Below are 16699 nucleotides of genomic sequence, written 5' to 3'. Positions count from 1 at the left end.
TCACAGCAGATGGCCCCGCCCCTCCCTGAGTCTGGTTCTGCCGGAGGTTTCTTCCTGTTAAAAGGGAGTTTTTCCTTCCCACTGTGGCCAAAGTGCTTGCCCTTAGGGGGTCATATGATTGTTGGGTTCTTTTCTGTATTTATTATTGTGCGATCTACTGTACAATATAAAGCGCCTTGAGGCGACTTTTGTTGTGATTTGGCGCTATATAAATAAAATTGAATTGAATTGAATTGGTCCGCAGACTGAAGTATTTAAGCTGCTGAATAGTGCCGAGTGTGTTTTAAGGCTTGTGCTCTTTCACCGTGACGTTTCATCGTTTTATTTAAAAGGCTGTTCGCCACCAATTTACAGACACAGCGTTTCAAAGTCTCGTTTAGATATATATAACTGATCAGCGTCAGCACAGCGCCGCGCTGCCGCGGTGCATGCTGGGAGACGTAGTTCTACCCGCGGCGCCATTCTGAATACCGTCAGCTTTACCGGCTAATCACGAGAGCCCGGTCATCGGCCCAGCCAATCACTGCGTGTTAACTGCCTCCTGCACCAATCACAGTTCTTCACACCACCTAGCAACAAATCAAAGCCCTGCAAGCACGTCGTAGCCAATCACATCGCGTCAAAATCCATGATGCTGCTCGGCACTGCGCTTGCGTACGGACAAGACAGCTGATAACTCATCTATTATGCTACTTTGCTAAATAAAAACCTTCCAGAAAGCAGTCGCAGCCGCCGCGGGACCGCTGGAGGACCGAGACGCGGAGTAAAGAGCGTGTGAGAGCGGGAGAAGTGGGGTGAGCGGGTACCGGGAGCGGAGGGAAAGAGCGGGCAGAGCGGAGAGTCTTGGTCTGTGTCGGAGCCTGGCTGGCCGCTCGGCGCCTTTAGACAAAGCTCAGCTAACAGGCTAATGCTGCGTTAGCTAGCCAAACATCGAGCGGTAACGTCCGCAAATATCGGAAAATGCAACCGCGCTAATGTGCCAGGAGTGCGGAAAATTAGATTCCGGCGGCCGATATATCACCCCGACACGCATTTCGTCAGCCCCTCGGCCTCCGTGGGTGCTATTACCGACGTGTTACGGCCTCGACGCGGAGCTGTGCTCCGTTAGCCACCTAGCTGTTGCTGTGCCCGCCATCTTTTAAAGCAGGTAAATGGATGTTTGTGCGGAGCTCGAAGTGGAGCGGCCAGAGCCGAGCTCCAGCCAACTTCACCGGGGCTGGAGCTCCACCGACACTCCGAGCCGTCGGGGTGTCGGTGCAGCCGCCACGTAAGGTCATGTGTGCGGTTTGCCTTGTGCAACGGCGGCTCGTAGCGGTTAGCTTGGCTATTAGCAGCACACAGGCGGCCCCGGGCTACTGCAGGACGGGCCCGGGTCTGCACGGATTTGCCGCTCCGGGTCCCGGTCCCGGATTTAGACGGCCTGATGGGGTCTGTTGGGTGCGGGAGATCATAGAACGGGTATTATCTGTTCAGGCCCAGGTCTGTCCAGGACATGCCCACTTAGGTACACCAGTTCGCATAACATCAATACCGTCCTGTTTTTGTTTTGTTTTTTTAAATAAATTGTCATCGGTTTGACATTCAGAGCCTTTTCTCTCATTTTGACTCGTGGTGTTGCTTTAAATCAGCAGGGACTCCAGGTAGAGACTGAAGGCTGGACTACCCACAGATCTGTTGTCTTAATTCCATCAGTTGTGATTAAAATATAAAAATGTTCACAGCATACTTTGTTTTCACTTTATTGCCTTTTGGATTTGTGACAGTCTCAGAAATTTTCATTAACATAAAATAATAATCTGTAATGTGCCACCTGTGGCTGTAAGAGTATTTTAAATGTGGACATAATTAAAAACTAAAAAGTGATCAGGTAATGGATTACAGGAAACATTGAGTGACTTTTGATTAATAGTTATTTATTTGAATGTTTAGCTGAACGGGATCAGACGGCTGCTCTGATTGGATAAACACGAGTTTCCCTCAGATTTCTGCTGTGATCATTGTAGACTTTAATTCAGGGTCAATGTGGTCAAAGAAATCATGCTAATGACAGATTAATAACTAATGTTTGTAAGCAAACCGACACATTAACAAGAACAGTTACATAACTGTTATCACTTGATGCATTATAGACCTATCAATAATTGAGCTTCAAATATACTGACAGCCCTGATTTGCATCTCATCCGCTGCTATGAACAGTTAACAGCCTCTCGGGCCTTCATCAGACGGTCTTACTGCACAAATCAAGCCATCGTAAAGCTAAACTTTGTTGGTACATTCTTGTGACAGGAACTCAAACAGGAAATAAAGAAAGTGTAAAGTAAAACACATGGACACATCCAGATCAGAGAGAAAAACTCATGCAGTAATCCTGGACCTGCAGCAGGTCAACAACAGCTGATGAGTCACTGCACTTTTATCAATGGACTCCAGTGAGAGAGGGTTGGACGTGTACCGCGAGGATTAGTTGAATAAAGTTTGACTTGGGACCTGCCCACATGGCGTTAGGCCTGTTGATGCAACAAATGACTGAATTTTTCAGCGTTGGATGTTCTCTGATTACTAGACAGATTATTGGTTGGTGGTTGGATAATCTGTCAGTTTATTAATAACAGTCGCTGCAGCCTTGATTATCTGCTGTTGATAAATCTGATTGTGGCCTGAGAGTCAGATTCTAATCAGCGCGAGGCTCAAGGATCAGCTGTGTGTCTGATGCTCTGGATTATTAGCTCCTCGGTGTTGTAATCAAACTGGGTTCATGTAGAAAGTAACAGTTTGTAGGAGTTGGAAAACTTTGGTGAGCTTCGGGCCTCCTCCATGCAGTTTGTAGCTTCATGAAGCTCCAGATGTTTCAGCAGGCGGTGGTCCAGACTGCACGTTGCTCCTAAACCTGCCTTCACAGGTCACAGTCTCCCCCTGCATGTGCAGAGATGCTGCTTTGACCTGAGCGATGACAACAACCTGGATGTTCCCTCTGCTCTAGAGCCCAGCGTCCATGATCTCGAGTCAGAATCTCAACTTCTGATTGGTCAAACCACAGCACAGCTTCCACTCAGTGTACCTTGAATGAGTTCAGACAGGAGGTGCAGGTGTTTCTGGATCCTGGTTGGAGGAGTCTGAGCTTTCCGAGTCCAAGCAGTGATTTCGACGTCAGAGTCAGGTCTTAGGGTCTGACCTCCACCAACCTCCACCCACAGCCTGCAGCTCTGCAGCTGCGCCTGTCGTTCAGGTTTTTCTGATCTGTAGGTGATGATTCCTTCTGAGTGACCCTCACCGCCTCTCACAGAGCTGAAGCGCTCAGCCTTCTGGGCTGGGCTTTTACACCCAGTCATGACACTCACTAACCTCGTTAGCTGCCAGATGTTGAAGCAGCTGTTTTTAAACCTTTATGTACAGATGTGTGCAGCAGCTGAGCCAGGCTTGTCCTGGAAGCTCTCTGATGTGTTTGCACTCAGAGATCAAACAGCCGGCTGCCATTTAACCTGTTACACTTCATTCATCGCCCAGAGTTTAAAACCTCGCTGAGCCCCGCCTCCAAAGATCTCCAGAACGCTTCAGAGAAGACTCGCTCTTACCGAAGACGTGAAGCTGAGTGTCAGGACTAAATGACCGACCTGAGCTGAAGTTTCAGTTTTTAGCGTCTTCCTCCAAACGTATGGTGGCAAACATCCCTCATCCTCCAGCTTCTCAGAGCTCGTTCGTTTGTGTTAGTGTAACCGCGGCGCCGTAGCTAGCTGGACGTCACCGTCCATCCAAACGTTGCCGCTGTACGATTAAGTTCTTAGAGAGACATCAGCTTTAGATGGAAACCAGCGAGCTGACTTTAAACTCCGATCGCGGACTGAATGTTTGGACAGGAAAAGGTTAATGACCTCAAACTGATGTGATGGGCGGGGTTAAAAGCGTTTCCTCCCCAGAATCAATAAACCCTCATCACCGCCCCTCTCTGTGTTTTTCAGGTCGTGCGATGGGAGTTTGTCTCTTCGGGGAACACTTGAGCTGAAGCGGCTGAACTGAACACGTGCACGGACACACACCTGTGCACACACACCTGGCCTCGGCCCACAGAAGGAGTGCTTTTTCACCTTCCGGTCAGACGCTGCCGTCCCACTGTGCATCGCTGCATCACCGTCGTCCACCATGTCGGACGCCCCCGAGGCTGCGCCCCCCAGCCCCCCTCCACTCACCAACCCGCCCCCCCCTGAGGTCACCAACCCCACCAAACCGGGCAGGTAGGACACACCTGAGAAAGACTCCTGATAGGCTGTTAGAGGCAGGTGAACGGTGTGTGCTGACTGTGTGTGTGTGTGTGTGTGTGTGTGTGCGTGTGTGTGTCAGGAAAACCAACCAGCTGCAGTACATGCAGAACGTGGTGGTGAAGACGCTGTGGAAGCATCAGTTTGCCTGGCCCTTTTACCAGCCCGTGGACGCCATCAAGCTGTGTCTGCACGTGAGTCACCATTGCTCTCTCGTCTCACACACACACACACACACACAGCTGAGTGTTTTCCTGACCACGCTGGTGTGTGCAGGATTACCACAAAGTGATCAAAAACCCGATGGACATGGGAACCATTAAGAAGCGCCTGGAGAACAATTATTACTGGAGCGCCAGCGAGGCTATGCAGGACTTCAACACCATGTTCACCAACTGTTACATCTACAACAAGGTAAAGAGGGCGGAGCCAGGGCGCTGAGTGCACCTGTGTGGAGCTGTGATGGCCTTAACCTCTGTGTGTGTGTGTGTGTGTGTGTGTGTGTGTAGCCCACAGACGACATCGTCCTCATGGCTCAGGCTTTAGAGAAGATCTTCCTGCAGAAAGTCGCTCAGATGCCTCAAGAAGAAGTCGCTCTGCTGCCTCCAGCTCCCAAAGGCAAGAACAAGAGCAAACAGCCGGCCGCCACCACAGGTGAGACGGATACAGGTAACGCTGCGGTGCCAGAGATTGTTTCGACCCAGGTCTTACACTGCACTCACCTTTATTGAGAGAAACAACAGTTCAGGTAGCAGGTAAAGCCCAAAATGCTGGGATGCAATTTTGAAATTGAAATAAATAAAATCCACGAATAGAATCAAGAAGAGAACGTTCACCATGAAGCGTTTTCAGGCCAGAGCCTCCGAGAGAGCTCTGTCATTAAAAATGTTGAACTAAACAAATGTAAAACTCTGTCGTACATCCGACAGCAGAGCCCAGTGATGTCACTGAGGTACCGAGCGGCTGAGGGGCGTGGCTACAAAGGAATCTCAGCAAAGCCTGCATTTCTCTGTGCCAGCTAACTTAACTAAACTTCAACCCAGGTCAGAGATAACAGCTACAAGTAGCATTTCGCGGGTCATGTGACTCTTCTGTCACACACAACGATCCCTGTCTGACTTTGTGTCTGAGCGCGCTCAGAGGTGCTGACGTAAGGTGACAGCTGTGAGACTTCAGACTGTATCCATGGAAACGTTACAGCTTCCTGTCCCACCGGCCAATGAAGGAGACATGAAATAAGCGTGAATGAATGTGATTGGTTGATCAGGTATTCAGGTGTGGGTTCTGTGTTTGCAGAAGTAGATCAGAATCCTGAACGTGTGCAGGAAATACTGCAGTACTGGAAGTACTAACAGTACTTCCTGTCTCTCTTTCAGTGAGTCAACAGGCAGAGTCTTCAGCCTCCCCTCCCCCCTCTTATCCCTCCCCCTCTCCCTCTCAGACGCCAGTCATCTCGACCACGCCCACACCAGTCCAGGCCACGCCCCCTGTGTCTGCACCTCAGCCTCCTGCGACCTTGATGCCATCTGCCCAGCCTGTGGTTAAGGTAAGAGGCGTGTGTGGCGACATGGCGTCATGTGACCTGAAACGGTACCTGAGCCCGCCCTCTCCACCTGTCTGTCTCTCTAACAGAAGAAAGGCGTGAAGAGGAAAGCCGACACCACCACTCCAACCACGTCGGCCATCTCTGCCGGCCGCGCCGACTCTCCCTCCGCTCAGGACGCCAAACCGGCTAAACTGGCCTCGTCTCGCCGCGAAGCCGCCGCCCGCCCCACCAAGACCCGGCGGGACACCGGGGACGACCTGGCGGCTGGGGACATGGGTGCCGGAGGCGTCGGCCCTGGGGGGAGGAAAGGCGGTAAGCTGGGCGAGCAGATGAAACACTGCGACGCCATCCTGAAAGAGATGCTCTCGAAGAAGCACGCCGCCTATGCCTGGCCCTTCTACAAGCCCGTGGACGCTGAGGCGCTGGAGCTGCACGACTACCACGACATCATCAAACACCCCATGGACCTCAGCACCATCCGGGTAATGACATCATCACGCAGGCACGAGGTTAGAGTGAGCTCAGAGGATAACGGTGGTTCAAACTCTGCAGGCGTTGTAGAAACTCTTCTGATTACAACGTGATCAGTCGATTGGTGGCGATCAATATCACAGATTTGATGTTTTAAAGAAAATTAAGAAAGTCTGTGAGAGCGGGAACTGACCCAGAGTGAGGGAGGGCCTTTCTGCTCGTTGTTACCGAACACACGTCGACGCTGTCATGACATCGCGACGTTCGCCAGCATGGAGGAAACCTCAAACAGATCGAGGCGTTAGAGTGACAAGGTTTCCTCGTGTGCGGCAGGATCAGGTGTGTGGGCGTTACCTGAGCTTCCCTCATCGTTCTGTGTGGTGTTAGTTGTAGATCCACAGGTGAGCGTCCGCAGGCTTTACCTGTTCCTCCTGTTTGTGGTGCAGCACACAGTCAGACCCCACGTCTTGGGTAAAGCCCGCTCATTCGAAACGCGCTCAGCGCTGATTGGTTGATTGATTTGTTTTTTCCATATTTTGTGAGTTGTTGTGGTGACTGAAGCTCTGTTTCCATTAGTACTGACTCGGATCGACTGGTTTTCCATTACAGTTGAGTACCACCTGATGTGCGCGATCACTGTCATAGCAACGGGGCGGAGCGTCCGATGACATAATAAGAACGTGACATGAACGCTAAAACAAACGTGGAGGCGTCCGTGTACTTGCTGCTCCATCTGTGTCGCACTCAGGGACTGCGGCATTGTGCGATGTAACCGCTGCCCTCGGGTTTCGATGAGTTACGACTCATCTAGCGACACTGATGACTAGCCTGTCGATGGCACGCAGTCTGTTACATTTTCAGATCGCTTGAAACCTCCGCTGAGCAGGTACTAAAAAGACCCGTGGTACCAGGTGTTATTGGCAAACCTGAGCTGAGCCAACTGGAGCAGGTACTCGTGGGAACAGCAGGTTTCAGTGGTGGCGGCGGTGCCTGATGAGATAACTCTGACTGGCTGGGTTCAAACAAAGTTTGACTCCAAGCACGTAATCTGAAGTTGAACGAGTACAGCAGAGTGCAGATAATATACGTTATTGTATGCAGTAGTACTGCAATAACCCCGACGACGTTATTGCAGTACTACTGAGTAAAACATAAAAATCATAACAACGCTATGTCGAGATGTGGGCCGCGGCAATTCCCGCTCCTGCGGCCAGTTCAAAGCTCGCTCTGGTGGAAAACCGTAACCTTTTAGCGCCATTGGATGTCTGTACTCCGGACCTTCAGATGTCCAAACCGGAGGTTTGGTGCCATCTCTGACGTTCATTTGTTTCCTGACAGAAAAAAATGGATAAAGGCGAGTACAGCGACCCTCAGAGCTTCGCCACTGACGTCAGGTTAATGTTCTCCAACTGCTACAAGTACAACCCCCCAGACCACGAGGTGGTGGCCATGGCCCGCAAGCTGCAGGTACGTAAAGCCTCCGCTTCCTGCTCGATCGATCGCTGCAATCAGGTATCGATAACCCGTCTGCCCTCAGGACGTGTTCGAAATGCGTTTCGCTAAAATCCCTGACGAGGGCCTGGAGGCGTCGGTCCCCACCACGACACCGGTGGTCAGCAAAAGCACCGCCTCCTCCGACAGCAGCAACAACTCCTCCTCTGACGAATCATCCGACTCTGAGGAGGAGCGGGCCACGCGATTGGCTGAGCTACAGGAGCAGGTTGGTGCTGCCGACCAATCACAGGTCAAGAACATCTTGGTTTTCTTCTTTTTATCATTTTAGATTTCACGATTTGTTTACCTGACATTCATGTTTGAAATATCCATGGCTCCTGTGACTCACCCCGTGAAGGCGTGGCCGTGTATTGATCACAGGTGACGGGTATTGATAATCAGTTTATTCCATCAGTTGAAGGCGGTGCACGAGCAGCTGGCGGTCCTGTCCCAGGCGCCGGTCAGCAAGCCAAAGAAGAAGAAAGAGAAGAAAGACAAGGAGAAGAAGAAAGACAAGGAGAAAGACAAGGGAAATAAAGGCAAGATGGAGGAAGAGAAGAAGCCAAAGGCCACCGCCCAGCAGCCCAAACCGGCCAATCAGAAGAAGGCGCCAGCCAGAAAAGCCAACAGCACGGTGACGGCAACCAGGTACGACTCGGTGTTCAGCAAATCCACCTGAGAAAAGGGACAATGTAGTGACCGCAGTGACTGTGTTTCCAGGCAACCCAAGAAAGGCAGCAAGACGTCGGGCAGCGGCTCAGCCAACGGGGACGACGGCGAGGAGTCATCGCTGCCGATGTCGTACGACGAGAAGCGGCAGCTGAGTCTGGACATCAACCGGCTGCCGGGAGAGAAGCTGGGCCGCGTCGTGCACATCATCCAGACCAGAGAGCCGTCGCTGAGGGACTCCAACCCCGATGAGATCGAGATCGACTTCGAGACGCTCAAACCCTCTACGCTCCGAGAGCTCGAGCGCTACGTCAAGTCCTGCCTGCAGAAGAAGCAGAGGAAGCTACTGCGTAAGTACCGCCTTAAAGCCGTCGATGTCTGGGCGGTCCGATACGAGGGGGGGGTTCATCATGTGAGTGTTGGACTTGTGCGACTGAGCCGTCTTGTCTAGGCAACAATCATCTTCATCCCCTCTGTCGCTGCCGTCGAGCGAGAACAGAAACTGTCACCTGGCCGGGACTGTCTCATTGACTCGCATTCCTTTATTTCTCTTTTCAGAGAAGGCAGCTGGAGGCGGGGCCTCAGGAGGCGGGGCTAGTCGTTTGAGTGGCAGCTCCTCTTCCTCCTCCGATGACAGCTCCTCGACAGGAACCTCCTCATCTTCCGACACAGACTGAACACACGTTCACACATACATGTGTTACTGAACACACACACACACACACACACACCTCCATCCTGAACAAACACAAAGACAGAGATACACACTCTGAACTTGTTACACACACGTTTAAACACAGAGAGACTGGATGTAAATAGGCTGACCTGTTTGTTTGTTTGTTTTTTTTAGCTCCTAGTGCTTTTGTTTTTTGTTTTTGTTTTTTTCCGCTATTGGAGGACTGCAGACAGAAGAAGAAAGTGATGGAGGAGGAAGGATGTGGGCGGAGTCAGGTAGAGCGATGGGCAGCCGGTCTGGGAGTCTTACTGATCGGTGGACAGAAATGCAACCGTTGAGACTTTCTTTCTTCGTCTTTTTCTTCTTCGTGGACCGCCGGCGGTGACCCCTGACCTCTGAATACATTCCACAAGTATCATTGGAGAGGAGGAGTAGGGGATCTCAGCGGGTTTGTGGATACTGAGACGACTGAACGCATCTCATGTTTCATTTGAAGGTGTCAGCAGCGCTGCAGCAGAGAGAAGACCTGACAATGTCAGCGTGTGACATCACAGAACAGTTTTACAGAAAAGCGTTTTTTCTCTGAACCTGGTGGCAAGGCGTTGTTTAGCCCCTCCTTCTGATGTGCCGTCTGCTACTTTAAACTGGGATTGAGAAAACCAGCGAGGTGGGAAACAGACAGGAGTAAGGCGGTGGGCGGGGTCAGCAGGAAAATACAGTTTAGCAGTTTAAAGGTACTTTTTGTAAAATCCACTTTAAATGTCAAAATTAAAAGCTTTTCAAATTAAAAGTGTGTCACTGAGGTGAAAAAGGAGAAACTTTAGTCTAATACCAGTTTGTGCCACTAGATGAAACCAGCGTAAACTTTATTTAAAACGGGTATGAGCACGTTCCTGTGCCAGTGTGAAAACGAAGAGGACAAGGCCTGACCTCAGTCAGTGGTGACATGGTGCCCCCTGGTGGTGGAATGTTTAGTTACATTCTGCAGAAGGTTGTTACAAAAAGTATCTTTAATTCAAAACTTTATTTAAACCGTTTTGAGGTATTTATGACGGGTCACTGACGGTGCCAGGCTCCACCCGCAGAAACCCTGATTTTGTTGATGGTGGTTGGTTCAGTTTGGCGTTAAACCCTTTAAAACACGTAACAGGAAACTGCGTGCCTGCAGGTAGAACAGAGCGTGCCCATGCCGCCTGCTCTGGATCTGATTCCCCATAAGGTAACGCTTTAAAAAGTGTCCGAGTGGACTCTTGACGGATCGTCTCAGCGGGAAATAAAGGTTTGGGGGTTTTTTTAACCAGAGGTTTTTAACTGATTGACCCTTTGGATCGAACCGGCTTCTGGATCTTTCAACTCCACCTTAAAAACCTCTGAGACCAACCCTGCTCCCTGCTGGTCCTGCAACCCAACATACAACTTCCTGTCTGTCCCTGGGGTCATCGTGGCAGTGTGGGTGGGGGGGGTCACGAGATCCTGACCCCGCCCCCAGCACGACTCTGTCAACAGAGAGACGTTGATTTATTTTTTTTAACACTACATTTCCTGTTTTTGATTTTCAGGTTGTGTGCTGAACTTGTTTGTGTCTTTTAAGGTTCTCTATATAAAATGTCTTTGTATTGCTGTCCTGTTCAAGCGCCGCCCCCATTCTCACCCCGCCAAAAAAGAACCACTCATACTGTACCGCCTCCTGTCAGGGTCCAAACTCAGAGCGCCTCGTTTCTTTTAAAGCTTTTTAGACGATTTATTTTAAGGTTTTATTGCTTGCTGCAGCTCGGAGTACATCAGGACGCCAGAAACGATTTCTGAGGAAAATGCCACGCCCACCGCAGTCACGACTTATTATCATGATTTCAGAATAAAAACGTCTGTCGGCGGTCTGTCAAGCGCTCGACGGATGTTTGTGGCTTACGTCGGGCAATGTGGCGCCAGATTTCTGATCACCTGACATCAGAGTCAGACGGATAGGCCTTCTGTCGCCCTCTGACCTATGACCTGTGGTTAGACCTCCAATGGTGTTGGGCTCTCTGGGACACGGCCATAGTTGTTCTTTGGCCTGGACGCCGTGCCGGTTCTTGGCAAAGGAAATATCGACAAACAGAAAGTTTGGTTTCTCTGAAAAATTCATCATGACGTTGACCGCCGCGTCCTTGGTGGCGTTCTGAATTTTGTAAAAGCTGCAGAGCGCAAACAAAGATGAATCATGAATATTAGACGTAGAGTTTCATTGAAACTGTTGAATTGACATGCCCAATGATGTAAATGGTTTCCGATTGGCTGGAGCTGGGGGGGCGTGTTCAGTAAAATCTCACCTACCCCGGCTCCTCTGATTCCTGATTATTGGCAACCTCCAGCTGGAGATCAGTTTACCTGTGGCGCCCCCTGGAGGTAACCTGGTAAGAAACCTGGAAATGACAGGTGTTGGAGAATAATCTGACGTCGTGATCACACGACCTCCAGGTGGCACCACATTGTCCTCTGTTGTCACGGATCTGTCCTTTAGCCTGCACGTTTTGTTTTGCGGGCGCGTTACAACTCGACGGACGGGGCAAAGCGTTCAATCGGAAACCCCTGCGACAGATAGGCGGACAGCTCGTTGCCACAGTAACCCTCCTCTTTGTTTTTAGTTGATGGTCGAGCTTCGACGCTCATAGTTAATTTTGTATTTTAATAAGAAAAGGAAACAGTGGTTTTATGTATTGCATGCACTCCGGCCGTACGTTTTTCTCGCGTATGTTTGAGCGCTGTATAGTAGCTGTAAAGTAGCCATCTGAGGTTAGAGCGAGCTCCACTCGTAGAGACGCAGAGGGGACGAAACAACAAGTGAATTATTTGATGTAATTACTGATATGGGATCCTTATTTTCTGAGTTCATTTGTTTTCATAAATAAACACATAAACTGAAAACAAGCGGCTCCGACCTTTTGTCACCGAGTGCGCTCTAACGGATGAACGTATGAAGTGAGAGCAGTCCTCGGAGGGCCACCTGAGGCGTGCTCTGGCGCTGGACGTCGTCGTGGACTGCACCGAGTGGGCAGGGCCGAGCCGAGCCCGCTGCTCCCTCGTGACACACCGGAGAGTCGACATGCAGCTAATTCTAAACTAATAAACAGTCACCACACACACAAGCCCGGCTCCAATATAAGGCTCGAGGGCCAGAATGGGAAATTGTGAAGGGAGGCTCAAATTCTGGACTTCTTCATGAGTTTAATTTCCTGCTGCTTCAAACCACAGCAAAGTCCTTATGTGAAAGAAAAGGTTTTCTGAGTTACAGCAGATGTTTGATCATCACAGTCTGAACACATTTATTAGCTCAGAGAATCTTTGATTTACTGCAGTAATATTTCTTCATCATGCAGAAAAACGGACGTGCTGGTGGAACGGTGTTTGTTGTTTGTATATCAGTTTCACTGGCCTGACAGTAGGGGGCACTCTCAGACAGTCTTCACTGAGTAAGAATGACAAAGCTAAAACAAGATAACATTTTATTCGTCGTTTCCATAAATCAGTAACACGTCTGAATACTCGTTACCTTCAATTTCTCTCAGTGACAATGATTTTACCCAGAAAGCACCACTGTGCTGTAACTGCGTGCTGATTGGTCACTTAAGGGTTTCAAACAGGACAATGTCATTTGGTGGCATGCTGGATGAAGGTGATGGTTTCAGTGTGGTGCTGCTGGCTTCATTCCCCAAATCAAAATGGAGGACACTAGGGTTAAGGATACTGACACAGGGCACCCCCTGTGGGGCAGGAAGTCCATTAAACTGATCATCAGAGCTGACGCTGGAGCTCGCTAAGCTGACGATTAATACTGTTTGTTTTTTTCCTGTCTGCAGTCTGTGGGTGAGGGAGGGGAGGGACGGGGGCGTGGATCTTAATGCTTTTCTCTGTTTGGACAGATCTCTAAATTAAAAAAACCCTGTTTTTTAGCGCCCAAACTAAACTTCTCCCGTTTGCGTCTACATGATGCTGCAGATCCGGGACCGCCCCTCGTCCGCACCCCTCCTGTCTCGGACCAGCACTGCCTGGTTGCCATAGTTACTGTACCAGGCCGATTGGCTGCGGCTCAGGTAGGTGGAGGGCGGTGCTGCTTCAAGCTGCTGCTGCTGCCAGATGAGCAGTGACGTGTCACGATACCGCAGCCGCCCGAAGGCCTCGGACAGCGCCTTCTCTGCCAGGGGGGGCCGAGGGGGACAGCGAGGAGCCCGTCCCTCTACGACAGCCGGATCAGACGTGTCCGACATGGCGTCGGCGCTCCAAGGACCAGTGCAACTCGGTCCAGATTGGACCGTCTCAGGACACAGTCTGACCCCGTCATAACCTCACACCTGAAGAAGAGCACAGGTGAGCCGTTAGAGTTCAGAGTTCTGACCCCGCCCTCAAATACTCATACAGGTGTGGACAGGTGTTAGATCTCATCACCAGCTTCCAGTATGCATGCAGGAGACAGACACTAGCTCTGCTTTTAAGATTCAAACTTTCCTTTTTGCTAAACCCTATAGTTAGGGCTGGACCAGGTGACCCTGAATCCTCCCTTAGTTATGCTGCAATAGGTGTAGGCTGCCGGGAATTCCCATGATGCATTGGGTGTTTCTTCTTCACTCTCTATGTGTTAATAGACCTCTCTGCATTGAATCATACTTGTTATTAATCTGTCTCTCTTCCACCGCATGTCTTTATCCTGTCTTCCTTCTCTCACCTCAACCGGTCGCAGCAGATGGCCCCGCCCCTCCCTGAACCTGGTTCTGCCGGAGGTTTCTTCCTGTTAAAAGGGAGTTTTTCCTTCCCACTGTCGCCAAAGTGCTTGCTCATAGGGAGTTGTCTGATCTTTGGGATTTTCTCAGTATTACTGTATGCTCTTTACCTTACAGTAGAGATTGAAAATGTGACGTCATTTCGGGGTAAAACCGCAAAGGATTGTGGGTACGAGTGGCAAGTGGTACTAGCGCACGCAGGCTTTCAGATGAAAACAGTCACACAGCCATAAAAAGAAACACGAAGAATGCCAAGAATATGTTGTATTATTAACTGCAATAGCCGGTCGCATGACAGCCACGGGAAGCCGATGGGTAAAGAGATCGGGATTACGTCGTGGAAGAGAAATTGTTTATGTTTCCGAAGTAACAAATATTTGACGGATGGCCTGGATTGCAGCCATTCGAAGACCAAATATAACGTCCCAGAACACTCCAGCTCACGTTAGTCTGCTCCAAGCATTTCCACAAAGGCAAGTCTTTTACGTCAATTACGTAGTTATTACGTAGTTACGTAGTTATTACGTAATTTATCACAACATAATTGTTGATGTAGGTTACAAATAAGTCTTATATTGATTTGAATTGAATTCGCTGCGCTATGCTGCTTTGTTCACTGTGGCTTTGTGGGCTAATGTTTGTTGTGTTTTGTAGGAAAACCAGCCTACAAAATACTGGAATGCGATCCAGACTGGGCACCTCTATCACCCTGGGTCAGACCGAGTTTAAAGCTGCTACCACAGCCAGATTTGATTGGTTAAGAGAGAGAGCGACATCAAAACAGCCACGAAACGTCCTGCATATATGTGCCCAAGGGTTGTATTGAAGCAATCAAGTGATGAATAACTGTTTTCCAGTATGTTGTTTTGCAATGTTGGTATTTTTTTTTGCATTGTTGATTTGTTTTTCACCAAAGCAGCTAATAAAGCATGATGGATTTTTACAATTTTGCCTCTTTCTTGTAAGATTCTATAATAGAATGAAACAATAATGCCAGTTAGAAATAAAGACAATAAATTGAATGAATTACGAAACACTCATTTTATTTCTATTAGATCTGAAAATGTTGTGTAATACTACAACCTGAAACCACAAATAGATTGCGTTGGCCTGTACAGGAGATAAAGGAAAGAAACAGCTGTGAAATGGAATAGTCCAAATCACCAAAGTAAACTGGACCTGGGCTTGTTGGAGGGATCTGAAGTTAATAAACATCTTGTGAGTGTCTGCACTCACACTTAGGACCATATAATAATAAATATGTGCGTGATGAAAGTTGGGCAGCACGCTGATGTCCTTACTCCACTCTGTATGCTCGTATGGGTCTAACCCCTTCACTCGTTTGATTTTTTCCTCCTACTTTTTTTTTTTTGCTTTTTCGTCAAGTCTGTCTTTGTACGGACCTGCCGTGTTCTCCGTCGTTTTGTACATAACTGTTTTGGGGGGAAGTAGGGATTAAAACCGCAGAATTAATGATTACCGGTGCTGGAAATGCTAGTGCTTGATGCAGTGTTTTGATTTTGTTGCCACTCATACCTACAATGCAATGCGCGAAAGTCACGTGGTCTGTCAATCTCTGTAGAAAGGACTTTGAGGTGACAGTTGCTGTGATGTGGCGCTAATAATGTAAATAAAATTGAATTAAACTGACACTGAGAAGAACCTGAAACCTCAGAGGTCTTCACAGGTGACCGTCACCTCATAATCTGAAGAAAGATGAACTGCTTGCTCTTTAATTTAAAACCAACTTCTGATTGGCTAGGATCATTGCTGATGGTGAATCAGACTCTATCAACATACTCCTCTGTCACACCAACCCTCTGTATGTCCTCATTCACTACATCCACGAGTCTCTCTGCTCAGTGTGAACAAAGTTATTTTGAACGGTAATTACGGCTGTGCTAAATTCACCGGGTTTACCTCCATCAGCTTGGCCGCCTTCCTGCTGTCGTCCCCGCCGGCTGCAGCGCCTCATCCCGGACTGAGCTCCGCTGGCCGAGCGGCTAAGAAGCTCCTGCTCAGACTGCTGACGCCGCAGCCTCCGGCTAATCCCGCTGCTAGATCTTAGCCTCAGTTAGCTCCTCAGAGATCAGGTCACAGCACGAGCTCCCAGCGACGATGACGTCAATACACGCCGAAGCTGAAAACGTCAGAATATAAACTGTGACGTTTCAGCCCAGCTGACGTTACCATGGTTAGCCTTTAGCCGCAGAGCGTCTGGAGCTTCCGTTGAAACCAATAGCAACGGTGCGTCTGCAGTCTGGTCCGGGCAGCAACAAAGCGCGCGGTCACAGAGGTTCCACTACTGACGTTACCGACAGTATATGCGCAAACACGAGTCACCTTTCCTGTCAGCTGATTGGACACCTGTCCCCAGGTGCTCACAGTCCTTCAAGTAGCAACATGATAGTTAGGTTAACGAGGCCTCCGCTGCTCTAACACCTGCTGGGACAAAGATCCCACCTGAAACCAGCTCAGCTGTTCAACTTTTACAGCAAACTCAGAAAAGTATCAGACAAGATTCCCGTCATTTATCTCGCAGCTGGGAAAGTCCCTCTATCCAGCAGCTGAGACAGGTGAGACAGAATTCACCTGTCGAGAAACTTCGAACAAGCTAACAAAATTAAAAACACATTAAGGAGCAGAATAACATGATCGAAAAGAGTTACCGCTGTGTCGGTGGAGTTTAATAAGCTCAGCCGTCTGCTCCTTTCTATCTAAACATAAAAGGACACTGGAGTAAACTCTCGACCGTCTCACACTTCTGTTTAATCAGTTTTCTGTTTGACGTTTATTCAGCTGTGTGAAAACCCCGGAGGAACCCACCCGGGGGA

General features: G+C 49.3%; 2 protein-coding genes across 5 annotated transcripts; one reads left to right on the top strand and one right to left on the bottom strand.

Annotated features, from left to right (window-relative positions):
* The first annotated feature begins 640 nt into the window (after positions 1 to 640).
* Positions 641 to 12013, top strand: LOC116311590 (bromodomain-containing protein 3). 4 transcript variants are annotated; one of them, XM_031728743.2, is made up of 12 exons: positions 641 to 794; positions 3959 to 4231; positions 4338 to 4449; positions 4532 to 4669; positions 4765 to 4909; positions 5632 to 5801; positions 5888 to 6283; positions 7611 to 7739; positions 7810 to 7992; positions 8182 to 8414; positions 8487 to 8785; positions 8994 to 12013. In XM_031728743.2, exons 2-12 carry the CDS (start codon positions 4140 to 4142, stop codon positions 9110 to 9112), a joined length of 2016 nt encoding a protein of 671 aa, XP_031584603.1. In that variant the 5' UTR covers positions 641 to 794; positions 3959 to 4139; the 3' UTR covers positions 9113 to 12013. The 4 variants fall into 4 exon arrangements, with proteins under 4 accessions (XP_031584603.1, XP_031584599.1, XP_039476471.1 ...); XM_031728739.2 differs by having other exon boundaries at positions 7810 to 8016; XM_039620537.1 differs by having other exon boundaries at positions 653 to 772; positions 7810 to 8016.
* Positions 12014 to 12576: 563 nt separating this feature from the next.
* On the bottom strand, positions 12577 to 16104 carry LOC116311596 (putative uncharacterized protein BRD3OS). The gene is made up of 2 exons (XM_031728753.2): positions 15786 to 16104; positions 12577 to 13439 (listed from the first exon to the last, which is right to left on the bottom strand). The coding sequence occupies exon 2, from the start codon at positions 13353 to 13355 to the stop codon at positions 13071 to 13073; it is 285 nt and encodes a 94-aa protein (XP_031584613.1). The 5' UTR covers positions 13356 to 13439; positions 15786 to 16104; the 3' UTR covers positions 12577 to 13070.
* Positions 16105 to 16699: the final 595 nt, after the last annotated feature.

This window comes from Oreochromis aureus, linkage group 12 (assembly GCF_013358895.1).
Source record: "Oreochromis aureus strain Israel breed Guangdong linkage group 12, ZZ_aureus, whole genome shotgun sequence".
In the NCBI taxonomy this organism is placed as follows: domain Eukaryota; kingdom Metazoa; phylum Chordata; class Actinopteri; order Cichliformes; family Cichlidae; genus Oreochromis; species Oreochromis aureus.
Note: the sequence above shows the minus strand (reverse complement) of the source record. Positions and strands in the feature narration are given on the sequence as shown.

Coding starts and splice junctions, on each gene's coding strand:
- LOC116311590 (XM_031728739.2), top strand. CDS start 4,140: ATGTCGGACGCCCCCGAGGCTGCGCCCCCCAGCCCCCCTCCACTCACC. Junction 4,232..4,337: donor AACCCCACCAAACCGGGCAG/GTAGGACACACC, acceptor TGTGTGTGTCAG/GAAAACCAACCAGCTGCAGT. Junction 6,284..7,610: donor TGGACCTCAGCACCATCCGG/GTAATGACATCA, acceptor GTTTCCTGACAG/AAAAAAATGGATAAAGGCGA.
- LOC116311596 (XM_031728753.2), bottom strand. CDS start 13,355: ATGTCGGACACGTCTGATCCGGCTGTCGTAGAGGGACGGGCTCCTCGC.